Source organism: Zea mays, chromosome 1 (assembly GCF_902167145.1).
Source record: "Zea mays cultivar B73 chromosome 1, Zm-B73-REFERENCE-NAM-5.0, whole genome shotgun sequence".
Taxonomy (NCBI): Eukaryota; Viridiplantae; Streptophyta; class Magnoliopsida; order Poales; family Poaceae; genus Zea; species Zea mays.
In genome coordinates this window covers 286,378,254-286,396,865 of record NC_050096.1, presented here as the reverse complement: position 1 = coordinate 286,396,865, position 18,612 = coordinate 286,378,254, and the positions used below count along the sequence as shown (strand labels likewise).

At 48.4% G+C, this 18,612-nt stretch overlaps 3 protein-coding genes across 5 annotated transcripts; 1 reads left to right on the top strand and 2 right to left on the bottom strand.

Moving 5' to 3' along the window:
• Positions 1 to 4,889: 4,889 nt before the first annotated feature.
• On the top strand, positions 4,890 to 8,568 carry LOC100383983 (transcriptional regulator of RNA polII SAGA subunit). 2 transcript variants are annotated; one of them, XM_008647549.4, is made up of 2 exons: positions 4,890 to 5,170; positions 5,267 to 8,568. In XM_008647549.4, exon 2 carries the CDS (start codon positions 5,313 to 5,315, stop codon positions 6,231 to 6,233), a length of 921 nt encoding a protein of 306 aa, XP_008645771.1. In that variant the 5' UTR covers positions 4,890 to 5,170; positions 5,267 to 5,312; the 3' UTR covers positions 6,234 to 8,568.
• Positions 8,569 to 10,155: 1,587 nt separating this feature from the next.
• Positions 10,156 to 11,199, bottom strand: LOC103644045 (uncharacterized). Its single transcript, XM_008667247.4, has 2 exons — positions 10,855 to 11,199; positions 10,156 to 10,680 (listed from the first exon to the last, which is right to left on the bottom strand). Exons 1-2 carry the CDS (start codon positions 10,934 to 10,936, stop codon positions 10,478 to 10,480), a joined length of 285 nt encoding a protein of 94 aa, XP_008665469.1. The 5' UTR covers positions 10,937 to 11,199; the 3' UTR covers positions 10,156 to 10,477.
• Positions 11,200 to 14,084: 2,885 nt separating this feature from the next.
• On the bottom strand, positions 14,085 to 16,750 carry LOC100382459 (Peroxidase 73). Of its 2 annotated transcripts, XM_008645781.1 has the most exons (4): positions 15,942 to 16,745; positions 15,648 to 15,848; positions 15,266 to 15,431; positions 14,085 to 14,768 (listed from the first exon to the last, which is right to left on the bottom strand). In XM_008645781.1, exons 1-4 carry the CDS (start codon positions 16,152 to 16,154, stop codon positions 14,371 to 14,373), a joined length of 978 nt encoding a protein of 325 aa, XP_008644003.1. In that variant the 5' UTR covers positions 16,155 to 16,745; the 3' UTR covers positions 14,085 to 14,370. The 2 variants fall into 2 exon arrangements, with proteins under 2 accessions (XP_008644003.1, NP_001168671.1); NM_001175200.1 differs by having other exon boundaries at positions 14,086 to 14,768; positions 15,648 to 16,750.
• Between the last annotated feature and the right edge of the window lie 1,862 nt (positions 16,751 to 18,612).

Below are 18,612 nucleotides of genomic sequence, written 5' to 3'. Positions count from 1 at the left end.
TTCTTCTTCGTTCGTTCATCAGGGGTTTGCTTGAGAAGGAAGCTCCAGTAAAACTATACTGTTTTTGTTGCTGCCATCATTAACTAATCCGGCCCTTTGGTCCCGTCCAGTGTGCGGCCGAAGCAATGCTCTCGCGCCACCGGATCGGACGCATGGTACCGTGATTAGCCTAGCTGTAACGCTAACGAGGACGAGGGTTCCAAATTCCACTGCCGTCGTCGCGCGCGACTAGCTAGGCTGGCTGGTCTCGCTCTCTTTGCGAAAGAGTGCCAGCGGCCAGCGCTTTTATTCCCCACACAGTGCAGAGCCGAAAGAGAGCCAGTAGGACTGTTTTGCAGCTTGGCTAGGCACAAACGGAAACCAGCAAAACAAACCACAAGAAGTTGGGCCCATAAAGGTTTTACTTAGATATTCTAAGTTGTGTTTAATGTGGAGGCTCTTAAGGTGTTTAAGGGGTGTATTTGCAAAAAAATCTTAGAGCCGTCTCTCCGTGAAGAGACGTCTCTGGCTCGTAAACCAAGTAGTAACAGACGCCTCACTCTCTACTATACGAATTTGTCGTCTGTTCTATCGATCTGCTGCTGTACAAATGCATTTAATTCTGTATTTATTAGTAGACTACATTTATAGACACTCCATTGTATAATAGAGTCTCTTAGTTGTCTCTTGTGCTTGAAGAACCGTTTTGGTGTTTCTCCACTGTACATGCCCTAACGAGGCCCAGTTTATTCATTTCCAGGCCGAACCGACCTTGCAAAAAACTTGGCAGTTGCTATGTCCATCCATGCTGGGCTTTCCGACGGCTGCATGTACAAGCAACTACGGAATATATTAATGCACTGTTTTTAAATATAGAACTTAACTTATAGAAAACAGGTCCTCGGTACCATATTTTATAAACTTTTATCAAAAAATATAATATATATCACGAAGCGACCCAAATATAGTACATCCAGAATTAGCCCTTATTTTCTACATCATCCTCAATCGTTTTTTCATAATAATGTATTTTTTTTCTAAAGTACATTATTTATGACTTAACTATTGGAGTTTGGTTCATTTTTAGTGTCGTAAACACTTTAAATAATGTAGTTTTTAAATTTTCAGATTATTATTTTGAGACATATTTTTGGAGATGCTTAAAAGTGCGGAGACCGAGACGACACGATGAATTTTACTCTTAGACCGTCTGCGTCAGTCTATCCATAGTTTACCCAAAACACTGTTTTGCACTATTTTACATCGTAGACTGCATTGTTCGCAGAGTGGTATTTAAATATAGTTATTACCGGTTGGCCAGCCAACTATGACTATTGACAAACGAATACATTAACCACTAGCATATTTATTACGTTCAAGTAAAATAACATACGAGTACATAATCTTAAATTGTTATCATTAGACGTGCTACATGGTGGAAAAAAAGTGTTACGATATAGTGGAAAAAGTGTGACAAATCGTATGTCTTACACACCTAATTTGTAATAGGACTATAACTCTTTTGTCTTAAGTGCACCCTCTAGACTAGACATGGGTACTTCTCTTGCGTCTTCTCATACAATACAATGCAAGGCAATTCAACATACAAGATGTATGGTATTACACTATACAACGTCCTAAAGTTTTCTAAATCATTGTCTCGTGTTCACCATCGAGTTTAGTTTCTTGTCGAGGCCCACCAATCCTTAGTATGGGTAATTCTTTAGTAGGCTTGTCGGTCATCAGACACCGACAACTCGTGCCCCAAGTAGGGGCTCTCTGAAAAAAAACTCAAAACCTCGATGGACCTCAAGATCATCATGACATTTATGGTGGGATCAACTTTCATATTTGGTTGCTAGGTTTGCACGACGGATGAGTTCGACAAACCCTAACTCTTCCTAAAAGAACACTAAACAGTCGTATCAAGAATTTTAGCGATTTTTTATCTCTAGTTTGACTCAGATGAAGAAATAGTCTAAACATATTGAGTTCGTCTCCAACCTAAGTGAGAATAGAATTCATTATTGAGTTGTTACCTACTATTGCACTTAGATCTAAGAGATCTTATAGGATGTCTGTTAATAAATTAGAAGAACTAAAGAAACAACTAAGTGAGTTACAATATAAGGGGTATATCTGCCCTAGTTCCTCACCTTGATGAGTCCTAGTGTTGTTTGTATAAAAGAAGGATAGTTCATAGAGAATGTGTGTGGGCTGTAGATTATTAAAATGAGGTTATTATTGAGAAGAAATGCCCTCTGCCTAGAATTGATGACTTGTTCGATCAGTTAAAAGGTGCATTTGTGTTCTTCGAGATTGATAGAGATCTGATTATCAAAAATTGAAGATCCATCCTAGTGACATTCCCAAAATCGCTTTTACCACTAGATATGGACTCTGCGAGTAAGCTATCATGTCCTTTGGTTTGACTAATACCCCTACACATTTTATGTATGTTCTGAATAAAGTCTTCATGTAGTACCTTGATAATTTTGTTGTATTCTCTATTGCCAATATATTAGTTTACTTCAATGATGAGGAAGAATATGAGGATCACTTAAGGTTGGTTTTGCATAAGTTAAGGGAGAATCACTTGTATGCCAAACTGACCAAGTGTGAATTTTGGTTCAAGGGAGTTTCCTTTCTGGGACCGTTGGACATGTGATCTCTAATGGGGGAGTTGGAGTTGATCCAAGTAAAGTTGAGGATGTGTTGAAGTGTAAACCACCTCAAAATGGTTAGTGGGATCCAAAGTTTTATTGGGATTGTGGTCACCATAAGAGATTCATCGAAGGATTCTTGAGTATTGCTAAACTAATGAAAACCTTGTTGGAAAAGAGAAAACATTTAAGTGGACAAATAAATGACAAACACAAGTGTTAAACCTATACTAATGATAGGAGTCCAAAGTATATTTTCACTTATAATGACTTGAATTTGAGGTAGATACAATGGTTGGAGTTGATCAAATACTAAGTTGGAGTTCCACTACTTCCAAGTAGAGCAAACGTGGATGCAGATCCTTTTACTAGACAAGCCATGTGAATTGACTATTAGTTGTAGATTTTTAAAATAAGTTGTTGATGGAACATCTCAACCTATGATTGTAACAAATATAGGAAACACCAATGGAGGTAAGAACCATGATGTACGAGGATTCAAAAGGTATATTGGAGGTTGGTATGAAGAGAAATATAGTTGGGTACATTATCCTTTGTGATACTTGCCATAGAGTGAAGGCCAAACACAAAATGTAAGTTGGTTACTACAACCTTTGAAAGTACTTGAGTGGAAGTGGGATGGAATATGTATGGACTTAACAGTTGGTTTGGCTCATACTCAAAGAGATTATGACTCTATCTTGGTAGTTATAGTTCATTTGATCAAGGTTGTTCACTTTATACCGATCAAAACTACCTACACTGGTGCCCTATTAGCAATGCTATATGTAACAGATTCTGTGCTTACATGGTATTTGTAAGAATATTGTATCAGATAGAGGTACACAATTCACCTTAAGGTCCTGGGAGGAATCACACAAATCGATGCTCAAGTTTCAATTTATCCTAATCCATAGACCGATGGATAGACCGAAAAATGGAACTAGAATGAACATATCAGATCTAACCTAACTAAAAAATCTAACTCATCTCATGTCGTGCTCAAACCAAACCACACGCTAAAAAGTCAGGCCTTGTTTGGATACAGGGACTATACTTTATTCCCTATCTCACTTAATGTTTGGTACTGGTTAGAAATATTAAATATAGTCTAGTTATAAAACTAACTAGACAGATTAGGACTAAACGACAAGATAAACCTATTGAATCTTAGGCCTTGAGAAAATGTAGTTCCCAAACTAGCCCTTAGCGCTTTCTTTTTCCTCGCTCACGAGGCCACGTAGCGGCCAAACCCGCTCCTCCGCCGTTGTCGGGCGAACGCTCCCCCACCGCTCTCGAGCTTAACACCACCGATAACCCAAAAACTATACATACATAATAAATGAACATTTAGTAAGGCAAGTATAACAGAGAATATGGCATGAGACAAAGATCATGCAAATATTATTAAAATAATCAAGGCACAATGATCACATCATAGGAGAACATGGCTACAAGAGGCTAGTACCAACTGAAGTAGTGTAAATAGGTATGGTTCTTCCAAATTCTTGTTGCAGCTTTGCTGCAACTGTGCACGACAGGAGATGTGCTACCATAGATCCGTCAGGTGATCAAGGAGATGTGCCGCTAGGGAGATGTGCGAACATGGATATTCGTCAGATCATGAAAGAGATGTAGTACCGCTAGAGAGAGATGATCGCGCAAATCGAAAACAGAAAATAGACCCACCAAATCTAGATTTAGAATTCAAATAGTCTCTTAATATCACGAATTGTTGGAGACCAAACTATTTTTTTACTTTTAAGGATATGTACAACTCATATAAATATCTCGTATCTTAGTAGTATCAAGCATGTAAATGCAAAAAAAACATAAAAGACACATCTTGATAAATGTACGTCTTTGACACAATTCTCTAAGTCTAGATACGAGTTCAGCCATACAACCCACATAAATGAGCCGTATCTTAAGGTGTTCGAATGAATAAGATAGAAGACTTAAATATATTGGGTTGTATAGAAATGTTTCTTAGGTGTATCTACTGTTCGGAGATCCGTAATATGATATCTAGTGTTTGGCACCCCAACTTCAGGACTGATTTGGTGACCCGGGATCCCGGGAGGATCGGAGAGGATTGAGGGGGAAATTAATTTATTTCTCCCTCAATCTTTTCTAATCCTCTCGGGATCCCTTATCACCAAATCAATTCTCAATGGTTGCAGCATACCGGCGCCAGCTGTCAGTTGTGATACTACTATACTAGCACCGCAAACCAGCACGTGCCGTTGGCCACTTGGCCGCTTGCCGCCGCCGTTTCCTCTCTCGGCCCAAACAGCCACCAACCAGACTAGCCCAGGATACCCTCCCTGCACCGCGCCCCATACACCTGCGCCCGCTGACACTCCTCCCCGCGACCCCGCCAACCACCCTTCGCGTCGCCCACGACTCGTCGTACACCCGGTCTTCCCTCCGTCGCCGATTTCGTTCCCCTTCCCCTACCCCTGTCCCGATCGCGCAGCTACGGCGAAACCCTAGCGACGAATTCCCCGCCGAATCGAGGATTCCAAGTAAGTTATGCCCCCCCTTGCACTCCATTCTGCCTCAATTTGTTCGGTGCCTTGATGGTTCGGTTAGATCTGAGCACCCCGGGCTTGCATCACTAGGGTTCCGACCGCGCCGAGCGCGGGGACCGCATTCCGGGAACGGGTGATGGTGACCTGCCGCAAGATGGCACGCGTCGACGTCGCCGAGCTGAAGCAGCGCCTGGTGAAGCGGCTGGGCCGGGAGCGGGCGGCCAAGTACTTCGCACACCTCACCAGGCTGCTGAATCTGAAGCTCACCAAGGTAGAGTTCGACAGGCTCTGCTTCGCCACCATCGGCAAGGACAACATCGCGCTGCACAACGCGCTCATTAGGGGGATCATAGGCAATGCTCTGTCGGGAGTGCCTCCGCCCAGCCGGCAGGCGGTGACGGGGCAGTCGGGCACCACCACCGCCCCGAGCGGGCAGTGCGTGGGCGTCGCGCTGCCCGTGGTGGGGAATGTGGGGGCAGTGGTCGATTCGGGTGATGGTGAGCTGGCGAGGGAGCTTGGGGCGCCGGTTGGGAAGGTGGTGTCCGTGGAAGATGGGGAGGAGGTGGAGCAGATCAGGTCTGTTCCGTGTGTCCAGAGCCGGAGCCCGATAACACAGCCCTTGGGGATTTCAGTCGCTGGGGGCAGTGGTACGAGGGTAAGGAGGAGGCTGGATGATCCTTTGGTGTCATGCTACGATTGTGGACATTTGCTGGATACGGGCTCTCTGTGCGAGGATTTGCATCGGCGACTGCACAGTACCGGCACTGGAGTGACGGTGCAAGCTGTCGATGCTTTGAACCGTGGATTAGATGAGTTGTTGCGAAGGTTGATTAAACCGTGCATGGATTTGTCGAGGGTAAGAGCCAGCAGTAGAAGAATTAGCAAAGTCAATGAAAAGGTTGCTGGTAGAGTGAATTCATTGCAACAACTAAATCAGGGTCAGCGTACAACGATGCAAGATTTTGCAGTTGCTGTGCAATCTGATCCACATTTGCTTGGTCCAAATTGGCCCACACAAATCGAGAAGGTACAGGCAATGTCATTTGGAGGAGAATGATACATAGTGGCCTGTTATAGCTGATGAACATGAACTTCTCTAAAGGAGATGCTGTTTGCTGGCATTGAAGTAAATGAAACGGCAGACCAACACCATGACTACAAAATCTGAGTATTGCGTTGCTCACAAGCAGGAGATACCAAGGCCCACCAGGTGAACAAAGGGAGATGCAATGGACAGTGTAGCATAATTTCTTCCTTGGGAATCTAGCCTGTTGTCAATAAATCGAAGAATCGATAGGGTTGGCTGATGTTCAGGCCAAGCTAAGAAACTCGTCGACAAACATACCCTCAGCTCTTGGCTCAAAAAACATGTTCTGATAGTACTTTTAGAGATTTGTTGTGACGTTGTAATAGAGCATTTTCCCCTTATTAGATTTAAATGGAATCATTTTTCTCAGTGATCATAAATGATGCCTTCAATGGCTCATTGCTCCTGTACATTGTATTCAGATTATGGCAATGATCACTTGCAATTAAGATAAAAGTTTAACCCTGTTGGATAAATATATAAGCTTTATTTGCTCAAGGACTTCAAGTTCTCTCCTATGACTGGAATGTAAATTTTCTAAACATGCACTCATCTATCTGAGTTACAATTGCCAAGAATTATGATACGTACTTTTCTAATCGAATTAATTCTCTGGTTTGTTTGAACCATTGATTTCACTTCTCTTCAAAAAACTCGTCCGGGGAGGAAATGACCGTCCTCCCGGTCGAGAAAATCCCCAAACTTTGGCCTTCCATCACTAACGGGTCGATGCCAACCGTCCACTCTGCAACAGCCCAACCGGAGGGTCACGTACAGGACATCGTAACCCGAGAACGGATGGGGTAGAATGAGCGGATTTTTTTAACCAATCCGGACAATTCGCCCCGGAGGGGATTTCACTTCTCTTATTACTGTAGTTTCGTTTATTCTAGCATTAGAAGAATTTCATACTCTGTTTTGGAATTTGTTTGACTGCTCCTTGTTCTAGCATACATGAACTGCGCAACAGTTATTCAAATGTTTATTTGATAACATTTTTTAATGTTTCCTTGGAGTTGGTATTCTTCTTTGTGAAATTTTCAGCATATCTGGTCCAGTTCAAAGATTGCATCAGTTGTTTTGGGAACAAATGTCTCAGTTGAGTAATTTGGGTTATATTTTGAGTTTTTTGACACAAAACTTATGCTTCGTTTCTGTACATTCTTATAAAACTTCATTTGTCCTGAGCATATTTTTCTTTTTGTTATCTTCCTGGAAGTGGTATATACATATAGTGTCTGTAATTTTTTTTTACCTTCTTAGAATGGTAAGCTTGAGTTCTGACTATCCTCTTGTTGAGAAGCATGGTGTCTTTGTTGAACTTTTTGCTATATTCTTTAGCATGTCAAATGCCGGTTCAACTCTAATTTGACGATATAATTTTCTTGCAAATGATGTTTATTTATCAGTTGTCTTCTTGTTCTTTGACGTTCCCATATGTCTATGCTGCCCGCTAGGAACCTTGGTAGGCAGGATGACAGAGCTGAATGCCTGAATGCAACCAGGTGCTTAATATCCTTATTGAAGCCACCTGGAATAACCAGTTCAAATAAGGTTTTGTTAACAGGCAACTTACACAGTTACACTGCATGTGAAATCCCCAAGTTTCTGCTGTCTGAGATCTAAGAACCCGTACATGGGTTGAGAAATACTGCCCCCCCCCAAATTTCTTCGCAATGAAATTACCTGAATTCTTATGTCTACCATACTGACCATTATCTCGAGATCTTGTACTTTGCAGTTGTCTTGCAGGTTAGTTGTTCGTGGACTGCACCTCATAGCCCATGGACAGAGATGGAGATTCAGCAAGGTGCAATCAAACTTATTCACCTGTTGCTGAATTTGTGAATGCCATCCGCTGATTCCTGTTGATCAAATCTGCGTTGTCAAACAAACAGTCTTTTGCTGTTATGGATTCTCATCAAGAGATTATCTCCATTTCTGTCTGTTCTGCCAATTTACAGGGCTCTGGAGTCACAAACTCACTGTCAAGAAGTGCAGGATATCTGGTTAGCGTTGCTTAAGCATAGCTTATGATGTTTCACTGTTCCCAAGTGAGTAAACTAAGAAATTTACGAAATAGCTAGATTACTATAGTTTTTTTTTTGAAATTATTTGAGTGAAGATTGTTCATGCCATTTATGGGCATTGGCTTGGGTTGATTCTGTTTTCTCTTATGCCTCACCCCTCGGATATTACAGATTCTGACAGGAGCAGAATTAGAACAGCCCCCCCTAACATCACAAATGGATATGGTTTGTGCTGTAAATCATCATCTAGTCATTTGCATAGAAATCTTTTTTTATATCTTTTAACTCTTCAACTGCTTTTCGTACGCATTTTAGAGTCATTCTCGCTATTTATTTTTTACTAGCGAAAAATCCAGAATATCGTATATATATATTCGCATAACTAACTAAAGAAATTGTTAGAGTATATTTTTTCTATCGTAATCTCTATTTCTATTAATTAGAAAAGATACAGAGTCTGTTAGCATAAAAAAAGTACTCATCCATTTCTGGGCACTAGTTCAGTTTCCTTCTGTTTTTCTCATGCACCCCACATCTCGAGTTATAAAGATTCCGTTAGGTGGTCAGAATTGGAACAGAATATATAGTACCGTATGGCTCTGATTAGCAATGAATTGAGCTGCAAAAGATGCCGCCCAAAATCGCAAAGGCTTAAAAAAGTAGTACGGTGGTCTCAGTTGTGTCGAACTGTATGAGCTCTTTGGTCGCGCAGGCTTAATAAAGATACTGATATTGTGGGTTTCTACGAAGTCGGAATCAGACACGTAGATCTTAATGATCTGATGCATGCATATAAACATATGATAATCCTGAACTTATGATACGAACAGGGTGGGGCGCCGGGCATCCAAATAACTTGTCGCTTATATTTTAACACTTTGTACGATGATCACTAACTTTGCAGCAACTCCATTAAAGTGCGGATTTTAAAATGTGCCGAACGAGACATTTAGTTATCTACTTCGGAGAACAAAAGAAATATCAACAAATACAGCACGAGGTTCGCTGTTGTTCACGCATCTATCGTTTTCTAGTGGATGTGATATGAATATGAGCACGGACTTATTAGACTATTGACATATTATAGAAACGCGTTGGTACTTTTGACCATTTTATGTTCTCTATATACATGGAAAACAACGTTTTCACTTCAAAAAAAAATCTCCACGTTATCAGTGAAATAATGCTTTAAGTAGTATAGTGCGTGTTTCCGCAATAGTTACCCAGTGGAACAGTACAACAGACTACAGAGTTCAGTCAGTCTTGTGTGCAAAGTAGTCACAGTATCTGGGTCCAGTCCAAATACTCACGACTCAGCTCACATTAAAAGCGGCACCGTGTTTAATTTGCAAAATGTTGACACAAATCTTCCTTTCATATCTATTGTGTGCTGTGCGCACCGCCTCGCTCAGTCACCTCCAGACAGTCCTGAGCTACACGGATTTGCCGCAAAACAGGGCACGTCAAGGCAGGTCATCGCTTGGAAGCAAGAGAAGCACCAAACACCAGGATGTTGTGCGCTGGTTGGGCCTGAACCTTGGCCGCTTGAGTACGTCAGTTGCAGAACAGAAGGGTGGTAGCTAGCTAGTAGTGGTCACCAACTCCAGAGTCCAGACTCCAGACCCACTTGGCTACGTGCTCTCCTCGCCTTCACACGCTCACTTCCAATGGTTCCCAGTTGTACTCTAGCTTCATGCATACCATGATACACCTGTACCTCCGCCTCTCGTCAACGATCGAATTGATTTAATTAACAAAGGCAACGAACTCGTCAAGTGAAGTGCGTACAACTCTGAAAACCACTTGCTAGTGTGAGTAGTAGTATCTTTTTTTCCGAAGATGGTTTCATTTGCACTGACACAGATCGAAACAAAAGCCTTTTTTGATTTGAAGTTTTTTTTTTGGGTACACTTCGATCAAATTTCGATCAAAGCTTTTGTATATGCGCTTCAAATATCTCTTCCTATGTACACATGCTCTCTCGCTGGAACGAACGATCGTCTCTCAATCAGTCAATCTTATCCCGGGGACAGGACAGTCTCGTACTCTCGTGTCTCCTGACGAGCGACGACAACCCCGGTCACGCGCTGAAGATTTTTTGGTCACGCGCGAGTTCATGAACCTCGCGACCTTGGATCTTTCAGGAGCTATAGCGAGCTAGGATCACCAGCAGACTGATCGATCTCAGAACGCGCAGCAGTAGTAGACGAAGCGCCTCCACGCGTTCTTGCGCTTCCTGGCGCCGACGGCGGCCGCGACGGCCGCGGCCGCGGCGGCCTCCTTCTCCGCCAGCGGCACCAGCCCGTCCGTCGCCCGCAGCATCTCCCACATGACGTGCACGTCGCGGTACTCGCACGTCCGCACCTCCTTCCGCAGCTTCCCCAGGCCTGCATTCATGCGTATATACGTCGGTGAGCTAGGGACGACCAACAAAGGCGTGCCAGTACAGACTACAGACGCCGCCAATAACTGGCGACGACGGTCGACGGCCGAGAGGGAGGGAACGGAGGAGATCGCACAGAGCGATCGAGGCAGCTAATATAGCAGACGTACGTACGTACCGGTCTTTCGGCGGAGGCCGAGGCGCGCGGCGATGCCGAGCCAGACCCTCTTCACCGGCACGGCAGCTCGGTCCATGCACATCTTCCTCGACGTACTGCTGCTGCCTAATTTCTTGCCGGCGGCTGGATGATCTCCTAGCTTCCTTCGATGCGATCCTTGGCAGCTCTCACTCTCCCCCTCCCCCGGGCCACGGCCAAGTCACTCTCCCCGCCTCCTGCTGATGGATGACTGGATGATAGCCTGAATTAACCGAGGCCGGGCACGGCCGGGACCTTTTATAGGCGAGGCGGTAGCGGCGCCGGCGCGTGGGCGTGGGAAGGGGGAGTGGGGCCGTGGGGGACAAGGGAGAGATGCGCGTGCGATCCGGGGCTTTTCGATCGGCGCTGTCGTCCGATTTGGACGCGCGAGCAGCACGGGTTGGTCGCTGTCCGCGGCTCGTGCGGCTTCCGCGCGGGTTCCCTTGGGCTCCTGGCGCTGGCACCCAGCGGGCTGCCGCCGCGTGAGCAAACCTGCTCCGCGGAAAATCGGAAAAATGAGTGGCGAGGGGTGGCCTTGGTTTTGGTTCCCAATTTTTGCCTTCCCCGGCCTTCCATGCTCATGCGCCTGGCCGTGGACATTTCATTCCCGCAGAAAATAGTGTCATTAGAATATTAACCCTAGATTGCTAACTGGAAGAAAATTTAATCAGCTTAAATAGTGTGTTCTAGTGGTTAGCTATTAATAAGTAAAATGTGGGGAAAGTAAAATGTCGCGACTGCTTCATCTTTATGGTGTTGTTCTTGGTCACCACCCGATCATGTTGACCGATGCGCAGAATAGTGCCCTCCTGGTGTAGTTCTTGGTCGTCACTCGATCATGCATGTCGACTGATTCACATAACAGCGCCTCCGATGTGCTCAACACACAACGCCGGTCCTTAGTTTATTCCTCTTTCCGTCTTTATGCTTGTGGGTTCGTCCTAATTATGCATTACCAGTTGGTTATAGGAAAATTAATTATGCTAACAAACGATCACATATGTCATACTTATCTATATAAATCTATGGATTAGATCCGTGTTTAAACTTTCTACTAAAATCACAATAGGAGAATGAATCAATTAAGGTCACGTTTCAAACCTCTCAAAGTAAGTGTTAGCAGCTAAAGTTAGCTGGAATATTTAGAACATTTCAACTAAATAGATCAACTTAATTGTTAGCTGTTGCAACACAACTTATTAGTCGATTAACAATTAACTCTTTAGAGCATGGCCTAAAATATGTGGCTGTTGTTGTGTAGTACTGTGTGTTGTTAGTTTCGTGAGTTTATAAAAGGTAGAGGACGAGACACCCCCCCCCCCCCCCCCCCCCCGTAAGCACTACTCCACGACACGAATGGGCATGGGCTCAGGCAGCCCGCGAAGATTATCCAGAGAGGCTCAAAAAAAAAAGATTCCATGGCGAGCTTGGGTTGCTGCCTTTGTTTGTTGTAGTGGACTAGTGGTCATCAGCTTGCATTGCATCATCGGCGCCGACTCACGATCCAAACGAATCGGACCCCCCCAAATCGGCGTCCGCTCGCTTTTTTTTCTTTTTCTTTTCCATCCATCACTGCACGGCGACGAGTCGACGACGCAACGTTGGCACGTTGCAAGCACGCACTCACAAAGGAACTCGGCAAGAAACGGAGGATGACTACGACTAACTAACGAGTGCGAATAATGGCTGCTGCCTCAGTCTCGGCCGACTTATTGCTAGCCTCGTCGTCGTGGGCTCCCTGTGTGTACCATAATACATAGTAACGCACAGAACAGAAGCTCAAGGGCACGGTCGATTATTCGTACTCATGTTGGCTTGGCATGTGTGCGCTGTACCTACGATGTGGTGCAGTACGAGTACAAGAAAAGGAAATGATTTGCCATGGGAAATGCAAATGCCACGTTGTGTTGTTCTCTCTGTATGGTATCGGCGTATCGCTCAGCAGTGTCAGCAGCACCACCTGGTACCTGTGTTGCTCAGAGAGCACACTGAAGAAAAAAAAACGGTGGAGCCGTACTACTGCTGCTGCCCGGCCCACTTGACTCCACCCTTTCCGTGAGTGCGTGCGTGCGTCGTCCTTCTTCGAGGGGGCGGGGCGATGGTGACTTGGCCGCCGGCCGCCGCGAGTGCGTCGGCGTCAGGCGTCACGACCCCGCGATGTGTGAATACATGGCGCTGTAGCCGTGTGTGGTGGCTGGCCGGCTCAGCTGGCGTCGTCGTGCTCGTGCATGCACCGGCTGTCACACGCATCAGATCATCGGCCCGCAGTCGCTGGGCTCCGCGGCCTCAGGGTAAAGCTGCATGCCAAGGTGAGTCCTAGGCCTGGGCAAAAAGAACCGGAACCGAGGAACCGAACCGAAATAACCGAGAACCGGAACCGAACTAACCGAACCGAAGGAACCGTTATGAATTTCGGTTCTGGTTTTTTGAGAACCGAAATAAATGAGATATTTTCGGTTCTGCACTCCAAAGAACCGAAAGAACCGAAAGAACCGAAAAACCCAAAAGTATCAGATTCAATTTGTTACATGTGTTTGTAACTTTGGATGTTGTGTTATCGACTTATGTTGAACCTCTAATCATCCATGTATTATCTATGAAATTATAGTCATTGTGCACTTGTCGTTGTTTGTGGGGAGATGTTGCTGAAATTTCTCACAAAAGTTGTCGTTATTCATAATTTTAGGGTGGCTGTTACAGTTCGGTTAGAACCGAGGAACCGAACCGAAGAACCGAGAACTGAACTAGTCGGTTCTGATTTCTTTATCTTGCTATTTCGGTTCTAATTTTTGAAGAACCGAATTTCTACAAGAACCGAGAAACCGAACTGAACCGAACCGAAGAACCGAATGCCCAGGCCTAGTGAGTCCGCCTTGGACGCGCCCTGTCCGCGTCGGCCCGCGTGCGTATGTGTGAACAGTCACACCCCACTAGTCCAACCAGGCTAGCAACTAGCATCCACCGGGGTCGGCCGGCCTTGCTCCTTGCACGCGCTGACTGACTCATCCGGCAATGGAGTCCCACTGTCATGCACAGCCGTCGGAACGCAGCTTTTGACGCTAGCTGGCTTGTCCACCAACGGTCCTTCACGGAGTGTTTGGTTCGAACAATTAATCCATTCTAAATGATAAGATATGATGTATAATGAGTTTATTCTATAAATGAACTTATTCCTTATATTATTATTGATTATTAGTTAATGAGAAATGAAATATTGATGAATTAACTTATTCCATTCCACAAATCAAACTATAAAGTAAGAACAACAAAGTAAGGTGCGAGAAGATGTAGCGTTTCTTAGCGTCCAAGAGCCCTCCAGCAGTGTTTGCTATTTAGAGTTCGCTATATTTCACCGTTCATATGCGTAGGCGTGGGCCTTTTGGCATCCTGCGTGATTGGACATCCATCAGATGTCACCACTGACCAAAAGCCGGCCTCTTCCTCCAGGTGAGTGCCAGCCGATGCTTACACCTACTAGCTAGCGCTTATCATCCTTTTTCAGTTGAGGAAGGCGCAGTCGCGGCGGACGTCCCCCAGCGACGGGTCGGTCTTGACGCCGACGCGGCCGAGCCTGGTGATGGCGTCGACGAAGGCCTGCTCGAAGGCGGTGGCGTTCTGCGCCCACGCCACCACGGTGGGCTGCGACCGCGCGTCGGAGAAGAGCACCTGGTCGGAGGCGAAGAGCCCCCGGCCGTCCACCAGGTTGGCGAAGTACTGGTTGTCGAAGGCCTGCGGCGTCACGGGGTCCAGCTGCAGCGCGATGTTGGGGTCCACCCCCGCCGGGCACGCCGCCTGCAGGTCCTCCGCGTACGTCGCGTTCATCGTCGGGTCCACCGACTGCGGCTGGATCCGGTCCGAGAACGTGCTGCAGTGCGCGAACCCCACCGTGTGCGCCGCTGTGCAAGAGGATGAGCCGATGAGGAAGGAACCCCAACGCCACGTCAGCTCAGTTCAGCCAGAGGCCATGGTATGGTATCAATAATGCGATGCTGGCCGGTCTTTCACGTGCATCTGTGCAAGCAAGCACGGCTACCGAGCCAGCATTCCAGACAGAGACAGTCGCCACGGTTGACTCGTTTCAGATCTACGACTACGAGCGACCAGCTGCAGTGCCACACACACACACACTCCACTGTACTACTACTAACCTAGGGCTAGGGGGGATAATGCATTTTCTATGGGCGCTACGGATGCTTCGAGAGACCACTAATAATAAAACGTTTGCAGTTAATTGCGGCGCTGGGAGCGTTGGCCTTGGTCCGTTGGGCGGGCCCTTTGCTTGACTTGAAAGACATGGAACGGAATCTAGCCTGCGTACTTCGCTGACGCTGATACAGCAGCTGTTGAAGGGGGAAAAAAGAAGAACGCACTGGAGCGGTAGTAATTTGCTCACCAGATAAAGCAATCATGTCGGCCTGCGACAGGTTGTTGAGGGCGAAAATGCTCGTCAGCTGGTCCAGGTTGAAGGACGGCGGCGGCAGCTTGCCGTCGACGTTGGTGGACATGGACACCAGCCCGTCCAGCCTCCCCAGCTCCACCGCGTACGACGGCCCGCCAGCCTGCGCGAACCGATCGAGGATCAGAGAGCCTGTACCCTGTAGTGCTGCTGTCCTACTACGCTACGCTTTACTAGTAGGCTCCGCTTCCGCATCCCAGGGGAATCCTCCAAAGTTCGGGAGCTTTGGGGGTCCGGAAGAAGAAAGGTGGGTGCGATCTGTGCCGGGCATTGATTGGACCGCGCCGCGTGTGCTAGGAGAGGACGTGTGGTATGGTACCAGCTCAATGACGTCCCGGGTGGCCAGCGCCAGGATGTCGGCGCACGACACCTGGTTGGCGCACGCCGGCACGGCGTCCACGGCCGCCTTGGCCTGGATGACGGTGTCGAAGCCGTCGCCGGCCAGGGAGAGGTTGCTCGGGTGGTCCTTCTCCGCCGTGTTGTTCCCCGTGGACACCAGGATCACCGACGCGTCGCAGCCCTGCATGCACGCGGGAAGTTGAAGCATCGCCAGTCGCCCCGGTCCGTCAGAAACACAGGCAGTCGTCGAGGAAGAGGAAGAGGAAGCGCGCACCTCGACGAAGCAGTCGTGGAAGAAGAGGCGGATGGTGGCGCCCACGGCGACGGGCTGCGCCTGCACCTTCTTGGACACCGCGGCGCGCACGATGCTCTCCAGGTCCGGGCACACCGCCGCGTAGTAGTCCTGCCGCAGCTGCGCCGTCACGCCGGCGGTGGCTGCCGCGAGCGCCGCCAAGAGCGCCGCCAGGACCCTGATCCCGGCGCCCATGCTGCTGCGCCTAGCCTGGTCCACGCGCTCCCTCCCTCCCTCCTCTGCTGCCTTCTCCGGTTCTCCCCACGCACGCAGAGCTCGGTCGCCCCTGCTGCTGTTGAGTCTTGACTCTTGAGTGAGTAGTAGTGTCTCCTCGCGCTCGGCAACAGCAGCAGCGTCTCACTCCCCACTCTTGCAGTCCCAGCGGCCGGGTACTGCCGCGAGTGATGGCGGCTGGTGAGGCTGTCGAGCGCTGCGCTTGTGGCTGCAGCTGGTGGCGGGCGGTGAGGTTATGATCGCGGGGGGCAAGTGCCGCGTGCGATTGCGGTTTGCGATGCAGTACAAGCCAAGTCTCCTCGGGAGCCGGTCAGTGATCGATGGTTTTTAATGCGCGGAGGCGGCGGCGCGCGGTACGTCATGGACGGCTCCGTTGGGGGCACGCGCCGAGATGCGTGCGCTAGGGCGGATGGCGAGAGCGGGGCCCGTGCGGTGCGACTGCGGAGACACATGCGCCCTGCGTGTCCGGTCCGGTGGGCGTATGCGGCATGGCTAGCTGGCCGCCGGCGACGCGAACATGTGTGCGCTGCGATCGCAACCTCCACATGGCGTGGTTGGTGCGCGCGCGCGAGACCAACTGACCAAGGGCTTGCGTTTTGCAAGCAGTGGGGGCAGGGCACAAGTAACAATGCCAGTACGTACTACTGTGCTCGTCGCTACTCCCGTGGTGGCAGTGGCACAGTGCTGATAATACAGAGATCTCACGAGAAGGGCAAGCGAACAAGTAAACTGAAACTTTTTTTTTTGGTTGGCGTGTCCTGGGATGTGGTGTAGTACCGTCACGGAAGCTGGAAACAAGACTTGATTGATCCAATCCAACTCGGATAAACTGAAAGCAAGGCTCGGTCCGTAGGTTACGGTTACGGGACCTCGCGGTAACACAGGCGCAAGGGATTGCACATGTATCACGCGGCATGGCATATGGTCACCGCGGCTGCGTGACTCGACGGTTCGAGGCAGCAGCAGATAGTTGTGTTGTGTCGTCGTCTCTGCGCATCCGGAAACGCGAGTGCGTCCAAGGCCAGGCGCTTGGCCTGCATCCCGGGGCAGGTAGTAGGTTTTTATGATTGGAAGGAAGACGTCCAGAATCCGCCGCTGGTAGCGGCTGGTGCTAGTAGTAGTCGCGATAATTGGTGTGGCCTAGTAGCTCCTAGGGGCCCATGGCGGCGCAAAAAAAGTGGCGTGTACCTGAAAGAGTCCCGTTGCTTATTCGACCATCGTGCTGCCCCCTGGGCGCCTTGGATCGTAGCAAGCATGCATCAGCGTCGCGTGCCTTCTTTTTTCCCCAGAACATTGTCACAGTAGGAGAGTACTACTTCTTTTCGGTCCTCCTGTAAATTTGTCAGAAGCAGCCCGGGCGCGGCGCACTACCGAGGCGGGCAATTGCAGTGCAACGGGCGAAGGGATTAATGGAAGTGGCGGTGTTTTTTGAACGTTGGTGTTTGATGTTAACATCCACTTACCCGAGACCCCAACCCCAAGCAGAGGCGTCAACGGGCGATTGTGTTGGCTTGTCTGATAACTCTGATGGCTGATGCTAACGGCCACCTGCAGTCGCTGTCTGTCTTTTTCACCATCCGATGATCCTTTGGTGGCGATTAACGGGCAGCTAACGTCAGCGGCCCAGCCACACCCGCATAATAACTTCCTGACCGGTCGGGTCCGACGCGGTCCCTGCCTCTCTGATCGGACAGACTCGCCAGTAGCGGCTAGCGGGGCCTGGATCTGGATCAGGCCCACGCCACGCGGCCCAAGTAGCGGGGTGACGGGACAATTTCAAGTTTTCAACCGCGGTTCGCCGGGTGTTGGCAGAAAATGAGCCACGGCTTCTGATGTTTCAGTTCAGCTGTCGATCCCCTTCCCAGTTCCCCTCGGGTTGTTGCGGACTGGCCCTCCTACCAAACCGGATAGGCCATGCGCCATGGGCGGCTAGCTCCCGAGTCTCCCCCAGTCTTTTGCCCATCACGGGGGCGGAGCGCCAGGTCTGCCACGGGCCACGGCACCCGCCAGCACTTTTCATTCAGCGAATGCGCGCGTGCGCTATCTGGTCCTGGTCGCTCTATCGGTTGGTGCGCGCCATTCATGGGCAATGGCGAGGAATGTGCTTCGGCTCTCGGCTGCACTAGAGATCAGAAGCTGGCGTAGTGGGGAGCTTGTCTCGTTGCGAAAGAGACCGTCGCGTTCCTTCTCTTCCAAATCTGCCAGCAGCGAAGGGCGACGAGCATGCTGCGCTGTTCTGCTGGCATGTTGTTGCTCATCTTCAGAGTTCAGAGTGAGTGCTGTAAAACGTCCCCCCCGTAGGCACAAACATGTTCCTGGTTGCGGGAAAAGTGGCCTGAATGGCTTTTTTCCCAGAGTTGGATGGCCTTGGGGCAGTTGAAGAAGATGTGTTCAGTTGTTTCTTCTGGCGCACGGCAAG